The sequence below is a fragment of the Lycorma delicatula genome, chromosome 4, assembly GCF_047948215.1.
Source record: "Lycorma delicatula isolate Av1 chromosome 4, ASM4794821v1, whole genome shotgun sequence".
In the NCBI taxonomy this organism is placed as follows: Eukaryota; Metazoa; Arthropoda; class Insecta; order Hemiptera; family Fulgoridae; genus Lycorma; species Lycorma delicatula.
The window spans coordinates 8,218,664-8,235,744 of NC_134458.1; the positions used below are offsets into that span (position 1 = coordinate 8,218,664).

A 17,081-nucleotide genomic window follows, 5' to 3' on the forward strand; every position below is an offset into this window, starting at 1 on the left:
TAATGAAGAGTGTACCAAAATTTAGAACACGATTCATTGTAAATAAAAACAAATTAAACTCAACAATAGAATTTAAATTCATCAATGAAAGACTTTCCACGTTAACCTTTAAATCAACGAACAAAATTTATTCCATAGTAAACACATGCATCGATGAATGAGAAGAACAGAACAAAAAAAAGACAAACAGAAAAGTTTTAGCAAATACACAGAAACACTTTAGACCAAATTTTATCTAAAAACACCACTATATTATTTGGAGGCTTTAACGCACAAATCAGTAAAGAATGTCAACATGGGTACTACACAGCAGGCATTTTTTTTTTTTAAATATGAATGGGTGAACAACTGCTAGGTCTGTGAAGGAACAAGTCATAATACTAAAAATCTATGTTCTTTTAAAAAAATTCCCTTGAAAACAAAGTACATGGGTATCGTCGAACTTAATCTGCAATGAAAAAACATGTGACCATATGTGATAATAAAAAACATGGATGCCATACACAGTTTGAATTATTATTTTATATGTAGGTATATGTTAATAGTTTTACCATAAATAATATTAATGGTGATGTACTTACCCCAAAAGTTTTATGAATTTTTAAAAACAAATTTTTGAAAACAAATTTTTTTTTTTTTAATTTAAATTTTGGCTTCAAATAACTCTGATGGGACTGATGATAAAAAATCTCAAATTTGTATAAATTTCAGTGTTTTTTTTTTTTTTAGATATTTATGGCAAATAAAATAATTTCTTGTGTATTGTACAAATGAAAAAGTTATTTTTTTTTTTTGTCTTCAGTCATTTGACTGGTTTGATACAGCTCTCCAAGATTCCCTATCTAGTGCTAGTCGTTTCATTTCAGTATACCCTCTACATCCTACATCCATAACAATTTGTTCTACATATTCCAAGCATGGCCTGCCTACACAATTTTTCCCTTCTACCTGTCCTTCCAATATTAAAGCTACTATTCCAGGATACCTTAATATGTGGCCTATAAGTCTATCTCTTCTTTTAACTATATTTTTCCAAATGCTTCTTTCTTCATCTATTTGCCGCAATACCTCTTCATTTGTCACTTTATCCACCCATCTGATTTTTAACATTCTCCTATAGCACCCCATTTCAAAAGCTTCTAATCTTTTCTTCTCAGATATTTCGATCGTCCAAGTTTCACTTCCATATAAAGTGACACTCCAAACATATACCTTCAAAAATTCTTTTCCTGACATTTAAATTAATTTTTGATGTAAACAAATTATATTTCTTACTGAAGCGTCGTTTAGCTTGTGCTATTCGGCATTTTATATCGCTCCTGCTTCGTCCATCTTTAGTAATTCTACCTCCCAAATAACAAAATTCTTCTACCTCCATAATCTTTTCTCCTCCTATTTTCACATTCAGTGGTCCATCTTTGTTATTTCTACTACATTTCATACTTTTGTTTTGTTCTTGTTTATTTTCATGCGATACTTCTTGCATAGGACTTCATCTATGCCGTTCATTGTTTCTTCTAAATCCTTTTTACTCTCGGTTAGAATTACTATATCAGCAAATCATAGCATCTTTATCATTTCACCTTGTACTGTTACTCCGAATCTAAATTGTTCTTTAACATCATTAACTGCTAGTTCTATGTAAAGATTAAAAAGTAACGGAGATAGGGAACATCCTTGTCGAACTCCCTTTCTTATTACGGCTTCTTTCTTATGTTCTTCAATTATTACTGTTGCTGTTTGGTTCCTGTACATGTTAGCAATTGTTCTTCTATCTCTGTATTTGAACCCTAATTTTTTTTAAATGCTGAACTTTTTATTCCAGTCTACGTTATCGAATGCCTTTTCTAGGTCTATAAACGCCAAGTATGTGGGTTTGTTTTTCTTTAATCTTCCTTCTACTATTAATCTGAGGCCTAAAATTGCTTCCCTTGTCCCTATACTTTTCCTGAAACCAAATTGGTCTTCTCCTAACACTTCCTCCACTATCCTCTCAATTCTTCTGTATAAAATTCTAGTTAAGATTTTTGATGCATGACCAGTTAAACTAATTGTTCTGTATTGTTCACATTTATCTGCCTCTGCTTTCTTTTGTATCATGACTATAACACTTTTTTTGAAGTCTGACAGAAATTCCCCTTTTTCATAAATATTACACACCAGTTTGTATAATCTATCAATCGCTTCCTCACCTGCACTGCGCAGTAATTCTACAGGTATTCCGTCTATTCCAGAAGCCTTTCTGCCATTTCAATCTTTTAATGCTCTCTTAAATTCAGATCTCAGTATTGTTTCTCCCATTTCATCCTCCTCAACTTCCTCTTCTTCCTCTATAATACCATTTTCTAATTCATTTCCTCCGTATAACTCTTCAATATATTCCACCCATCTATCGACTTTACCTTTCGTATTATATATTGGTGTACCATCTTTGTTTAACACATTATTAGATTTTAATCTATGTACCCGAAAATTTTCCTTAACTTTCCTGTATGCTCCGTCTATTTTACCAATCTTCATTTCTCTTTCCACTTCTGAACACTTTTCTTTCGCCAGTTTGCACTTCCTGTTTGTAGCATTTCTTAATTGCCGATAGTTCCTTTTACTTTCTTCATCACTATCATTCTTATATTTTCTACGTTCATCCATCAGCTGCAATATATCGTCTGAAACCCAAGGATTTCTACCAGTTCTCTTTGTTCCGCCTAAGTTTGCTTCTGCCGATTTAAGAATTTCCTTTTTAACATTCTCCCATTCTTCTTCTACATTTTCTACCTTATCTTTTTTTCTCAGACCTCTTGCGATGTCCTCCTCAAAAATCTTCTTTACCTCCTCTTCCTCAAGCTTCTCTAAATTCCACCGATTCATCTGACACCTTTTCTTCAGGTTTTTAAACCCCAATCTACATTTCATTATCACCAAATTATGGTCGCTATCAATGTCTGCTCCAGGGTAAGTTTTGCAGTCAACGAGTTGATTTCTAAATCTTTGCTTAACCATGATATATTCTATCTCATACCTTGCAGTATCGCCTGGCTTTTTCCAACTGTATATTCTTCTATTATGATTTTTAAATTGGGTGTTGGCAATTACTAAATTATACTTCATGCAAAACTCTATAAGTCGGTCCCCTCTTTCATTCCTTTTGCCCAGCCCATATTCACCCACTATATTTCCTTCCTTGCCTTTTCCAATGCTTGCATTCCAATCTCCAACTATTATTAAATTTTCATCTCCTTTTACGTGTTTAATTGCTTCATCAATCTCTTCGTATACACACTCTACCTCATCATCATCATCATCATGGGCACTTGTAGGCATATAGACGTGAACAATCGTTGTCGGTTTAGGTTTTGAATTTGAAAAAGTTATAACCTCTCAAGTATCATGAAAAACCAGTTAAAATAATACCATTTAGACTCACTAAGTGCTCCAAGGGGTTTCTTGTCTTCTTGGCACTTTAATATTTTTATACTTATTACTATTGTTGAAATTGACTTCTTTGAACCATTCAACTGCAGTGTTCATGTTATAACAGGTGCTTGAAGTCATTTCCAGTAGTCAGGAAAATTCATGTTGCAACACGCTCATTTATGCTTATTGCATCATTTAGTTTTGCAGTTACAGAATGGTTAGTGTGACATTAGTCAGTGATTTGTTCACATCTTTACAGAGTGTTTCAAATTTCATCCTATATTTGGAATATTTTATTAAATAAATAAGTTTTACTTAATATTATATTTGCAAATATTAAAATCAGTTAAATTTTTATATTATTTTCAAGTAATTTCACATAAAACAATAGAAGAACAGTGTTCCATAGGAATTTATGCGAATGAAGAGTGTCATAAAACAGTGTATGGTACAGTGCCAAAAGAACTCATTAAAATTTGTGAATTTAATGATGAAAACTAACAACTTAAAAAATAAGTTGTTGTAAATTCAGATGTCACTAGTGTGTAAATATCATGAAAAAAAGTTTTTGTCTAATTCAGTCACCTGTATGGAGAGTTCTCCTTTGAGAACTCGTAAAAAAAAACAGTTAAGAAAAATTTTAAACAAAACAGCAAATAGCAATTTTACAGCAAACTCTTAAAGAACACATTTTCCACACTTAAATTTAGTTCCTGGCAAGTCTCTTTATGTTAACCGATTCAAAAGTATTTTTCTCATCAGAAAAAGAACTATATGAATGTAAAGACCAAGAGCAATATATTGCCCCACGTCACAATATTGAACAATTGGATGCAGCTTATAGCATTTTGGCTGTATCACCTCCATCAAAATTTTAAAAATTAAGCATGGATCAAAGGCAATCAGCATTAAAATTTAAAATAAATAAGGTATCTAAAACATTAATAAAGAAACTTGAATTGTGTTTTGATTCAAAAGTTTTTGAAAATGAAAATCCAGCAAGTCTTCTTTACATGAATATTATGACCTTATTTTAAATCTAAAAGAAAAATCTGTTCTTGCTACTAAAGAAGATAAGGTTAAAATTAACAGTTTACTTTCCCCAATCTTGAACCAGATTTAAAATAATATCAGTTCAATGTGTCTGAGCATTTGGTTAGACTTACTAGAGAATGAGTTAATGAGCAAGACATTCTACCGGAGTTAGGGAAAAGACATAAAACAGGAATTAGTAACGACACAATTAAAAAAGTTGTGTTACTTTATGAAGATGACAATAATAGCAGGCTGTGACCTGGTAAAAAGGATTATGTTAGCACGCTCGTTGATGGTGACAAAGTGCATAAGCAAAAGCGCTGTGTTCTGATAAATTTTAATGAATTGTATGTCTCTTTTAAAAGTGAAAACCCTGAGGAAAAAATTGCAAGATCAAGGTTCTGCCGTCCAAAATGGTGTATCTTGGCTGGTGCATCTTGGATTCATAGTTTGTATCTGCCCCACCACCAGAACATCAAACTCATAATTGATGGTCCCAAACTTAATGTTGATTATAAGGACTTAGCAGACATCTTTGTTTGTGACAAGGATAACTACAGATGTATGATGAATGTGTGCACCAAATGTCCATGTAAAAAGGCAGTGTTTGACATGCTCAACTTTCTGAAGAGTATGATCTGTTACCAGATACAGTAATGTAAAAACAGTGGGTAACAGCTGATAGGGCAGAGATGATTACTGTTCATCAGACCAAAGATAAGTTTTTCAGATCATTAGTGGAAAAATGGGAAAAACTCACCATTTCATGTCAAAATCACAAGCTCAGTTTTTCAAGAAGGAAAAATCTGAATTAGGTGAAGAAGAATGTTTGGTGTTGGCAGACTGCAGAAAACTTTTCATTTCTTGTTCAAGATGAGATACAAAGCTTCCATTGGGTCAACAGCCAAGCCACGGTTCATCCTTTTATGTTGACTATTTCAAGGAAAATGACGTATTACAACACAAAAGTGTCTGTATTTTAAGTCCTTACTTGAAGCATGATACAGCAACATTTTATTGCTTTCAAAAACTTTTAACAAACCATATCAAGGAAGTACATCAGAACATTAAAAAAAAAACTATTTATTTTACTGATTGTGCTTCAAGTCAGTATAAAAAATAAAAAAGACTTTTAATAATTTGTGCAGTCACAAAAAAGACTTCGTCCTTGAAGCTGAATGGCACTTCTTTGGATCATCCCATGGGAAAAATGCCTGTGATGGTGTGGGAAACAACAAAACGAGAGGTGGCAAAGGCCATTAAACAGTCAAGATACTAAATGTTGATGAAATGTATTCATTTTGTAATCACAAGCTGAAACACATAAAGTACTTTTTAATTAAATCAGATGGGATTAGCTAAGATTTCAGAAACTCTAAAAAACCATTTTGACTGCTGTGAATGAGTTGCTGGTACTAAATGCTACCACGTTCCTGTGTCAGAAGGCATTGTAAGATGTTACTTTACTTAAGACTCCAATGACTATGAAAACCATACTGTGTCAAGTATTGTACCACTTTCAGTTCAAGATAAAGACTCTATTGCTTGTGTATATAACGATCAGTGGTGGATAGGAGAAGTGATAGATATTAGCCTTGAAAATGACAATGTGCAAGTTCATTTTTTCCACCCAGCTGGACCATGTACATCATTTCAAAAGTCTCAACAAGACAAAGAGTGTGGGTACCAATCTGCAATGTCCTGAGAAAGTTGACATAACTTGAAGAACTAACTACAGTGATGGATTGTTTTCACACAACTTCAAGAGAATTATCAGAAGAGATATCAGAGCTGTTGGTTAACCAAACTAAATAATAAACTTACATTCTACAGAAACTATTTCACTGAAGAATAATTAAAATTTTGCTACAATTTATTTTTTCTTCAATAGTGTTTACAAAAATAAACCAATATAAAAATAAAAATTAATTCTTGAAAAAAGATGTAGGCTATTCATTGAATCTCAGTATGGGTATGTTTTACAAGCATTTTTGAATCAAAATTCCATTAGGTTACTGATACTGGTTAAGTTATCATTAAATTACAACCTAACATTAATAATTTAAAAAAATAATGAAAACATTAATTTCAACACAGGAAAATATAAAAAATGTAAAGTGCAAAGAAGACAAGAAACCCCTTTGGAGCACTTATTTAGTGAATCAAAATGGTATCACTTTTAACAGGATTTTCATGATTTAAGAGGTTATAACTTTTTTATTAGTGCAATACACAAGAAAATTTTTTATTTGCCATAAACATCTAAAAAAAACACTCTAAGTTGTACAAATTTGAGATTTTAATCGCCAGCCCCATCAGTTATTTGAAGCCAAAATTTGAATTCTTAATTAAAAATTAGTTTTCAAAAATTCATAAAACTTTAGGGGTAAGTACATCATCATTAATATTATTTATGGTAAAACTACTAACATATACGTACAAATAAAAAAATAATTCAAACTGTGTATGCCATCCCTGCCTCTTGAAAAAAATTACAAAAAGTGAAATTTTACAGTTTTTCATGTTCAACTTTATTGGTAATTTTTCATAGAAAGAGAGATAGGTATATAAACCACTGCGCCAGTCTTTTACCTTGAGATAATATGATTAAATTGCTTTTTGTTTCATCCTTCCAGGACGAATAGTTTTATAGGTATGATTTTTTCCATAAACCCTTTCAATCACAAAAACAGGTGCGCGCACCATAACAAAAATGGCCGCCACAGGTAAACCACTTAAATAAAAAATTAAAAAAAAGAAGGTTTAAAGATCCTGAAACATGTAGGAAACAAATGGGTTTTTTCATTTTTTTATATTGGTCAAGCAACCAGCTTATGTTTTTTGGGACACATCAAATGGATTGATCCGTAAAACTTTTGATAATTATGGTTTTTCCTGATAAATTGAATAAAACAGGTTCCAGAATCACATCTCCAATTCACATATTTAACAATATCTGTCGTAAAACAGAAAAATGTATTGTCTAAAAACACTTTTTTACATTTGTAGCACAAAAACTTTGTTAAATGACTAATAAATGCATAAAATTTATTATCAAAACATGAAGAGATTTTATTTTTTCTAAAATATCCTAATGAAAAACAAATACAAATTCAAGATATTTGATTTTATTATTAACACTTATTGTATGAAAATACACTGATTACACATATAAAAAGCTTGTTTGCTTTTCTACAAAGTGCAATAATACAAAAAATAGAGCTGCATTAAAGATAAAAATAAAATTAATAAAATGGAAATAAAACCAGTACTAATGTTATTCAAAAAATGAAGTTTATGCATATTTCTAAAATTAACTGTCAAGAGAAAATTTGAGAAATTATGATTTTATAAGTTGGAAAAAAATCAGCAAACCAACAATTCAATTTATGCCATGCCATAGTGCATTGCATGTTTTGCATTACTGATGTGAAATATTGCCAGTGCAGGGTAGTTTAATTAACCACACGTGCGCGCGCACACGGGGGTGTGTCATGGAAATGCAACTGTTGGTGATGTGCATAATATTAAAGACATTTTCCTAACTGCAGAGTTCCAAATCCTAAAACAATTAGTGGGAAATTCTATACACTACAAGAAACGGGTTCACTTCCCAGCATTAGAACTTATCACAACTGGTCTGCCCTTCATGATGTTGATATTGATAAAACATTATCAAAGATACTCAATACAGTCCAGGTGTTAGAATACGATGGTTTACCTGGTGGTTCAGAGTTTCCTAATCTATGGTGTAGAGGACAATTCATAACAACAAGCTGCATCCTTAACATAATCAACGTGTATAAAATTTTCAACCAAGAGATTCTATTCTTCTTTGCAATATTACAACTGGTTAAATATGAATCACCATACGTACAGGTTCATTTTACTTACTGACGAGGTTGTTTACTTGGGACAGCATCAATAATGTTCACAACAAATACACTTGAACAGAAATCAATACACAAACGACTCTAGAATGTAATTTCCAACACCAATTTAGTGTTAATGAGAGGTGTGGTCTAGTTTACAATCAGCTAATTGGACATCTAAATACTGACATCTATTTGGAATTCCTTAAGGAAAAATTGCCACTGCTGTTAGATATTCTACTAGCATCAAGATACTGCACATAATTTCACCACAACGGTGCCTCCCCACTTCTCTCGTACTGTATCGACAATTTAATTGAGAAAATCCAGAGCAATGGATTGACCACACCAGGCCACAGTCTTGGCCATCAAGACCACCTGATCTAACACAGTTAGAATTTTCAATGTGGGATTGGATGAAAAGTATTGTGTACAAGAGAAAATTCATATACATAAAGAGTTAGTTGCTCATATTACAGATGCTACTACATAAATTAAGGGAAGTCATGCAGAATTTTGGAGAACAATACTAGCAATCCAAAAGCATATAGCTAAATGTATTTTGAAGGAGGGCATATTTTGTACTAGTACTATTCATAATGCTGGCTAATGAGAGTCCGAGTTTTTTCCAGAAGATGAATTTTTCTTTCGCCTGAATTCCACCTATAGGCCGTAATACAAGGACTGGATTTTTCCAGTCCTAGTACCTGCAGATCTGGAAACTATACGATTAAGGAAATGGATTCACACAATCTTTAGAGCTGGAAATGTGGCAACCAGAATCAAAGTGATTGCAGGTGTAACGGAGGCCCTTCCACTGCCCACATGCCTGCCGCAATGGCAAGCATGTAGCTAATGTGCTCATGTACGTTAGTGCATGGGAGGCCCAAAAACTTTGGTGTATAAGGGACTGAGAGCCAGTGCAGAGATTGTGCATCCGATCTCTGCCAGAACATATGCTGGTACCACTTAAGTACAGGACCAGACCTCTGGGGTTGATAGCCCTGAACTGGAGGTGTAACCAGACGGCTAGCCTTGCAACAGAAGGGATCAAGTATCGTGCAAATAGAACAATCTCCAAACGTGAAAGAGGGTTCAAGAAAACACCCTCATCCAGAACCAGCCACTTCACCTGAGGCGAAATGGAGAAAGAGCGCTGAGTCAAGACAGCTAGAAAATGAGGCTAAGAGCTTGCCAAACCAAACCAGAGTATTTGGTTTACGAAAGATGATGGAAATTTTTCAAGGGTAAGCCTTTTCTTATTGCTTGAGAAATAACTAAATGTGCTGGAGGCACAATTAAAGAAATCAGGAAAACTTATAATGGACTTCTTGTGGAGACTACTAATGATGCACAGTCGCAGAAGACAATAGGGCTTAAGAATATTGACGATTCTGATGTGCATGTCGATCCGCATGGCATACTCAATACCTCAAAAAGTTCTGTGATGTGTCGGGATCTTCTGAACTGCATAGAACAGGAAATAGTTGAGGAATTGTCACCACAAGGAGTGATAGAGTACCACAGGTTGAACATGAGAATAAAAGACAAAGTTCTACCTTCGGCTTCACATGTTCTCACCTTTAATAGACCTACCCTGCCAGAGAAAGTACATACACACTGCTGCCCAATGTGAGAGACTGCAAATATGGCAGCCATGTAAGGATCCTCCTTCATGTGTACACTGTAAGGAACAGCATTCATGCAGATCAAGAAACTGTCCTGTTTACAAAGATGAAGTAGCTGTGCAGGAAGTCAAAACCCCGCAGAAAGTCAGCTACCTGTAGGCAAAAAAAAATTGTAAACGCCCACAAGCAACAACTTATGCTCAGGCTGCGGCTGCTGTTACTACTCCTTTTTCAGCTGCTGTCGATACAAACTAGCTTATTGGCAAACTTGCACCAACTTTCGCTGACATGACTGAGAGAATTATAGAAACAAAAATGAAGTCTTTCAGTTGTAAAGAAATCACAAAGCCATTGATAAAAGCCTACTGATAACTAGAATAGGACCAAAAGTGCATCTGCTCAAAAGCAGTAGTATGGTCTACTACCATACTACTGGTGGGTGATTTTAAAGCCCATAATTCTCTTTGGGGTTCGGATCAAGTAGATCCCCATCGAAGAGAATTGAAAGTTCCTGCAGAATTATGATTCTATTATCTTAAATGAAAGTTCAGGAACTTTTTTCAATACCACAGATGGATCGATGTCCTGTATAGATCTAGCACTTATAAGTGGATTAATCACCGAGGTACACTTGCAATGTTTTAGAGGATCCACATGTAAGCAATCATTTTTCAGTGAAAATTGTAGCTGAAGTTACAAGAAAAACATATCCCATCCTCAAAAGATAGCTGTTTGATAAGGCAGATTGGATGAGCTTCACAGCTAGGACGATACTCCCTGAAACAACTGGAGTTATTGAAGCCAATGTCGACACTATAACTCTAATGCCATACTTGACTCAGTATCAAAATATATTTCTAAAACATCTGGGAAATTCAAGAAGCGACCACTTTTGTGGTGGAATGATGAAATAAGTAAGGCTATTAAAATAACGAAAAAGCGTATAACGCTTTTAAGAAACATCCAACACTACAAAATAAATCTAACTGCCATTAAAAAATGCAGGGCATATGCAAAAGACTTATAATAGATGTGAAAAAAAATATCCTGGCAGCAATATGTGTCATCCATTAACAGAAATACAACTGCATCAGATGTTTAGAAGAAAGTGAGAGCTGTTTGCGGGCATACAAACTTTACTCTCATAACTTGCTTTCAATATGAAGATGAAGCTAGAGAAACTCCATATGAAATTGCAAATTTACTAGGCAATCATCATGTGTCCATTTTGTATTTTTAAATCAACAAGGACAGTGATGTGTAATAGTATGGACTCCAGGGTATGTTGGTATTGAGGGAATGAAAGTGCACAAGCTGCCTGAAAGGCGACAGTCTGTGATAACCTGGATATAATTCCTGTTCGAGTGGCAGATGTTAAAAATTGTCTAACCAATACAATAAAAAACTTGGTGGGTAATGATTGGAGAAGATTAAATACCAAACTAAACTCTGTTAAAACTTCTCTATATAAATGAAAGAGAGATGTGAAGCTAACTTGCTGAAAACAAGTGGCGGTAAAACCAAACTTAAAATCGGTCACACCCAAATAACAAATTCATATCTGTTAACCAATGAAGACCAATGTGCAGTGTTAATAATATAGCACTTACAGTCAAGCATCTAATGGAAAAGTGCACTATATTAGGAGATCAGAAATAGGTTTGAACTAATAAATAATATTGCTGCTGATTTGGAAATTGAAAAAGAAAAAAAATAGTTGTTTATCTACATGCCAGTGGGCTACTAACAAGTCTATCAGGAAATTCAAGCTGTGCAAGGAATCTCTACGCAAAGTAGTTTCATTCTATATATATAAAAAAAGGGAGTCTTGAATTGTGACAGGTATAGGACCTGTAGACCTCATCTACGGTATCTGGGCTTGCCTGCATGCAAGATTGGGGGAGTCGGGGCATATCCGATGATGGCATGGAGGACCCTCAAGGATTGACAAATGTCGCAGGGCAAAGGGTATGTGTAAGGCATGCCTGGAGCCAGGTAGATCAGGACAGGGAAGGGCAGCCTCCCTGCCAGGGAGTTCTTTGGCCACCCTGAACAGGTGGTCAAATTGCTCTTATGACGCGGATGTACCCTGATGGGTTACATCCTTCGGGACTATTTATAGGGAGGATGTCAACTGCGATGGCATCCTAGGGAGACTGATGAGCTGCTTAATGGCTGTTCCAGTTTCCCCTGGGGGACTTAAATAAAATAAGGAAGACAAAAAAGGAAAAATGTTGGTATTGTGAAGCCGTTCTTTTTCATTTATATTTTTGTGTTTAATTTTTTTTTTTTTATTTTAATATCAAGGCCCTTTACACCCTATAAGTGTTTTCAGTATTTGTGTTTAAATGTTTTGTATATTTTGGTGTTTTTAAATAAAATGTAAGGGCCTTTACACCCTTACATACGACAAACCTGATGGTGATTTAATTACTGTTTTAAAGAATGTGACAAGGGCTAATGACTGTAGAAGTCGATGCCCATATAACAAAAAAGAATTATAATAATAAAGATATTCTGTATAGACAGATACGTAAAACAAAAATTCATTGTCTTCCACAATAGGTCTGATCTTTTCAAATCAACTCATGATCTATATAATATATAAGACTATTAAATTCTTTTAATATTACCTTTAAAAGGTTGAAAAGATGCATCATCAATAAATTCAGTCTGTTCTATGACCTGAAATTGCAGTTCAATTCCTTCCTCAGTAGATTTACTGACTTCTCCCCAGTAAAGAAAATGATCGTTGTTTACTACACGACCACTGAAATCAGTCTAGAAAGTAACAAAATTTATCAGTATGCGAAATAGTTTAAATAATAATTAAGTAATTTCATCTACTTATCAAAGGTTATTATTTATGAAAAATTCATATATAAAGTATATATAAATAAGAATTGCATTTTAAGTTGTTTCCAATAAAGTGTATAAAAAAGTTAACATATATCAAATATCTGGATTTAAAATGTAATAATTTAATCAACCTTTTAATACATTTTTATACAATCAAGCATACAAAAGATACATTGTACTTTTTACAATCTAAATTAAAAATTTGCTATGAAAAGTTTTAAAAATTATAATTTTTTAAAAGCAAAATATTATGTTTAAAAAACTACTGAATTACACACAGAAATTGATACTATTAAATCAAATACATTTCAATACATATACAACATGTACACACATCCTCATTACACATGTGTGTAGCAGGCAACTGAGCAGACAACAGATCTGACATCCAATTATAGTAAAAAATTTATATGAAACAATCATATGTGTAACGGGGCTGTACGTTGTAGCAGAATAATGAACTGTAGTATACATAAATAATTACACACTGATTGAGAACTAACTATACTATATTTATAATGTTAACAATACTAAACTATATTACTATGATGCAGAGGTCGTACTGGCGTGCATGATTACTCTAACACTGTCCAACTCCGACTAACTAGTATAACAGAATGTTCTTAATACTAAAGCTGCCCATAGGCAGCGCTGTGTCTGATCTTAAACCAAACACTATGGTATAACATGAACATGTTAGACAGAGCAAGCAAGTAGTTGTGTTTTTTGATCTGTATTTATAATCTGTTTTTCTGGAGAATATAAATTTATTTGAGAAGTATTAAAAATAGTTATGTAAAGTAATTTGTGCACTTTCTGATTTTCTAACAATTAATTTTATAAATTTCAATTCTTATTCAGTAAATCATTGTACTTCAACTGACACAGAGGAATTACTTGAATGTAAATTTAACATTTTTCTCTTTGAAATTTTACTTTGATGAATTTTATTATTAATACTTCAAAATTAGGTATTTTGGCTGCAGGTAACAGATGTTTGCTGTTGGGCAGTGGAGTCAATATGTGGAGGAAATATTAAAATTATACATCACTGATAATTTTAATCATAAAATTAAACAAACACTTTAATGATGAATTTAAAAACGTTAATAAAATATTAAAATCTAAAAAGTGATAGAATTGGAAATATTTATTCTCTACCACATCAAGAAAAAAAAATTAATGTATTTTAAAAATGGATAATTTAACAAAGGACAGTGGTTCTGAAGTTAAAACTTATAAAATTGAATTCCAGCTTTAATGAGCCTTACAGTATATTTTCGTTCAGATTCCATTGAAATTCATGATGTTTTTGAACTTCAATAAACTTGACCAAATTAATTATAATTTTTTCTTTCTGTAAAACATCATTTAACAATTATAGCATCAATAAATATATGCTAAATGAATACTTCATAATTGAACCTTGCTGAAAGAAATACTTGAATTCTGGATGTAAAGGGATGAAAAATAACCCTATGATTTTTTCTTGAATTAGAAAAAAAGCCCTATATGTTCTACAAAGGAACTTGACAAATGTGGTTCTTAGTTACACTGTCCCAACAATATGAAATAGGAAAAATTACACAGTATTTAAAGTGCAGAAATTTGTTTTATCAACAAATAAGAACACATAAAAAATATTAGAAGGTATTCTACAACAGCCAATGTGTTCCAAGACAAGTCATCTTCAATAAGAGAAAAAGCATTGTACATAATTGTCAAAAATGTAATTACTGAAACCTTTACTTTCATGACACCTCTGTAACTTATCCTATCAACTATCACTTCCCCCCTCCGATATACACAATGTAAGTGCCATCTAAGTCTGATTTGAAATTATGATCAGATAGTTATCAAATTAGGATATTATTATACTATTATAAAGATAAGGAATACCATTCGATACTAAGTAAAAAGGAAGTACTAAAGTCACCCGTGAGACACCATGTTTAACTAATTCGAAGATGATCAAGATTGTTCTTACTTAATCAACAACTTCATATTACTTTTAGTGCTTTTAGCATTAACCATTTGAAAATGGAGGGATTTTACTGTACATACAACCTTGAATTCTGATGATCACAAAAAATTGTTGTCATAATGAGCTATACTACACTGCCTAAGACTGAAAGATTGATCAGATATAATGTAAATACTGATCATATACCCTGCCTAAGTAAAAAAATATGCTAACCATAGTATAGGTTAAACACATTACATATATAGTGCATGTTATCAGCACATTATCAAATAAGAAAATTACAAATAGTACCAATGAAGAGCAAAATTACCTGACTAAGAACAGAAATGTGGTCAACACTGTAGTCATCAGCAAGAGAACGCATAAACCTGTTACATAAACAAGATTTACCGACACCTACAGCTCCTTTATCTTTCTCAGTTCCAGATAGACCGACAACAGCCACATTGAACCATCGTGAGTCACCACTCTTTTTGGCCATTTTGTCCTGCTGACTCACAAGATGATGTGCTGGACATCCACCTCAATAACCATTTCAACCATTTCTGTTTCGTGTAAGATGTCTTTTGTGGAACAATCTCCTGCATACCCACATCATTTTGAATAACATTATCACTTTTATAGTGGGTTCCTACAACACAAATAAAATTAAAATTACTTACACTGATATTGTACAATATTAAATAATATTTATTTCATAAATACTTAAACACACTACCTGTGTTTTTATGTATGAATCATGAGACCTTGCCGTTGGTGAGGGGGCTTGAGTGCTCAGGGATACAGAGGAGCTGGACCGAAGGTGCAACCATATCGGAGAGGTATCAGTTGAGAGCGAGACTAAGGAATGATTCCTGAAGGAGGGCAGCAACTCTTTCAGTAGTTGTTAAGGGCATGAGTCAGGACGACTTAAACGACCATATCAACATCACTCAGTCCTCTGAGTACTGCGCAGCTGCTTTTTCATGGAAAACTACAGCTGCTTTTTTTCCAAGAAAATGAAGCTCTCTGCATTCTCATATAGCAATGATGGAGGCACCTTCCTTGGTAAAATATTCTGGAGGTAAACTAATCCTCCGTTCGGATCTCCGGGTGGGGACTACTAAGGAAGGGGTCACCAGAAAATTAAAAAATAACATTCTACGAGTCGGAGGGTGAAATGTTAGAAGTTTAAAAAAGGTTAGTAGATTGGAAAATTTAAAGTGGGAAATGGATAGGATAAATGTAGATGTAGTAGGAATTAGTGAGGTTCGGTGGGAAGAGGAAAACGACTTTTGGTCAGTGATTTTAGAATAATTAACTCAGCTTCAAATAATGGGTAGGCAGGAGTAGGTTTCGTAATGAACAAGAAGATAGGGAAGAGAGTAGAGTATTTCAAAATGCATAGCGATAGAATCATTGTAATAACGATAAAATCAAAACCTAAACCGACGATTGTTAACGTCTATATGCCTACAAGCGCCCATGATGATTATGAGGTAGAGCGTATATACGAAGAAATCGATTAATCAATTAAACACATAAAAGGAGATGAAAATTTAATAATAGTTGGAGATTGGAATGCAAGCATTGGAAAAGGCAAGGAAGGAAATATAGTGGGTGAATACGGGCTGGGCAAAAGGAATGAAAGAGGGGACCGACTTATAGAGTTTTGCATGAAGTACAATTTAGTAATTGCCAACACCCAATTTAAAAATCATAATAGAAGAATATACTCTTGGAAAAAGCCAGGCAATACTGCAAGGTATCAGATAGATTATATCATGGTTAACCAAAGATTTAGAAATCAACTCGTTGACTGCAAAACTTACCCTGGAGCAGACATTGATAGCAACCATAATTTGGTGATAATGAAATGTAGATTGGGGTTTAAAAACCTGAAGAAAAGGTGTCAGATGAATCGGTGGAATTTAGAGAAGCTTGAGGAAGAGGAGGTAAAGAAGATTTTTGAGGAGGACATCGCAAGAGGTCTGAGAAAAAAAGATAAGGTAGAAAATGTAGAAGAAGAATGGGAAAATATTAAAAAGGAAATTCTTAAATCGGCAGAAGCAAACTTAGGCGGAATAAAGAGAACTGGTAGAAAACCTTGGGTTTCAGACGATATATTGCAGCTGATGGATGAACGTAGAAAATATAAGAATGATAGTGATGAAGAAAGTAAAAGGAACTATCGGCAATTAAGAAATGCTACAAACAGGAAGTGCAAACTGGCGAAAGAAGAGTGGATTAAAGAAGTGTTCAGAAGTGGAAAGAGAAATGAACATTGGTAAAATTGACGGAGCATACAGG

General features: G+C 33.5%; 1 protein-coding gene across 4 annotated transcripts in view; it reads right to left on the bottom strand.

Annotated features, from left to right (window-relative positions):
* Positions 1–17,081, bottom strand: part of RhoGAPp190 (Rho GTPase-activating protein 190) — a 307,804-nt gene that overhangs the window by 190,282 nt on the left and 100,441 nt on the right. For all 4 annotated transcript variants that reach the window (XM_075362254.1, XM_075362256.1, XM_075362255.1 and 1 more), the window contains exons 2-3: positions 15,103–15,423; positions 12,583–12,730 (exon numbers count right to left, since the gene is read on the bottom strand). In XM_075362254.1, the coding sequence (XP_075218369.1) occupies positions 12,583–12,730; positions 15,103–15,273 (319 nt within the window). In that variant the 5' untranslated portion in view covers positions 15,274–15,423. The remainder of the gene's footprint in view (positions 1–12,582; positions 12,731–15,102; positions 15,424–17,081) is intronic.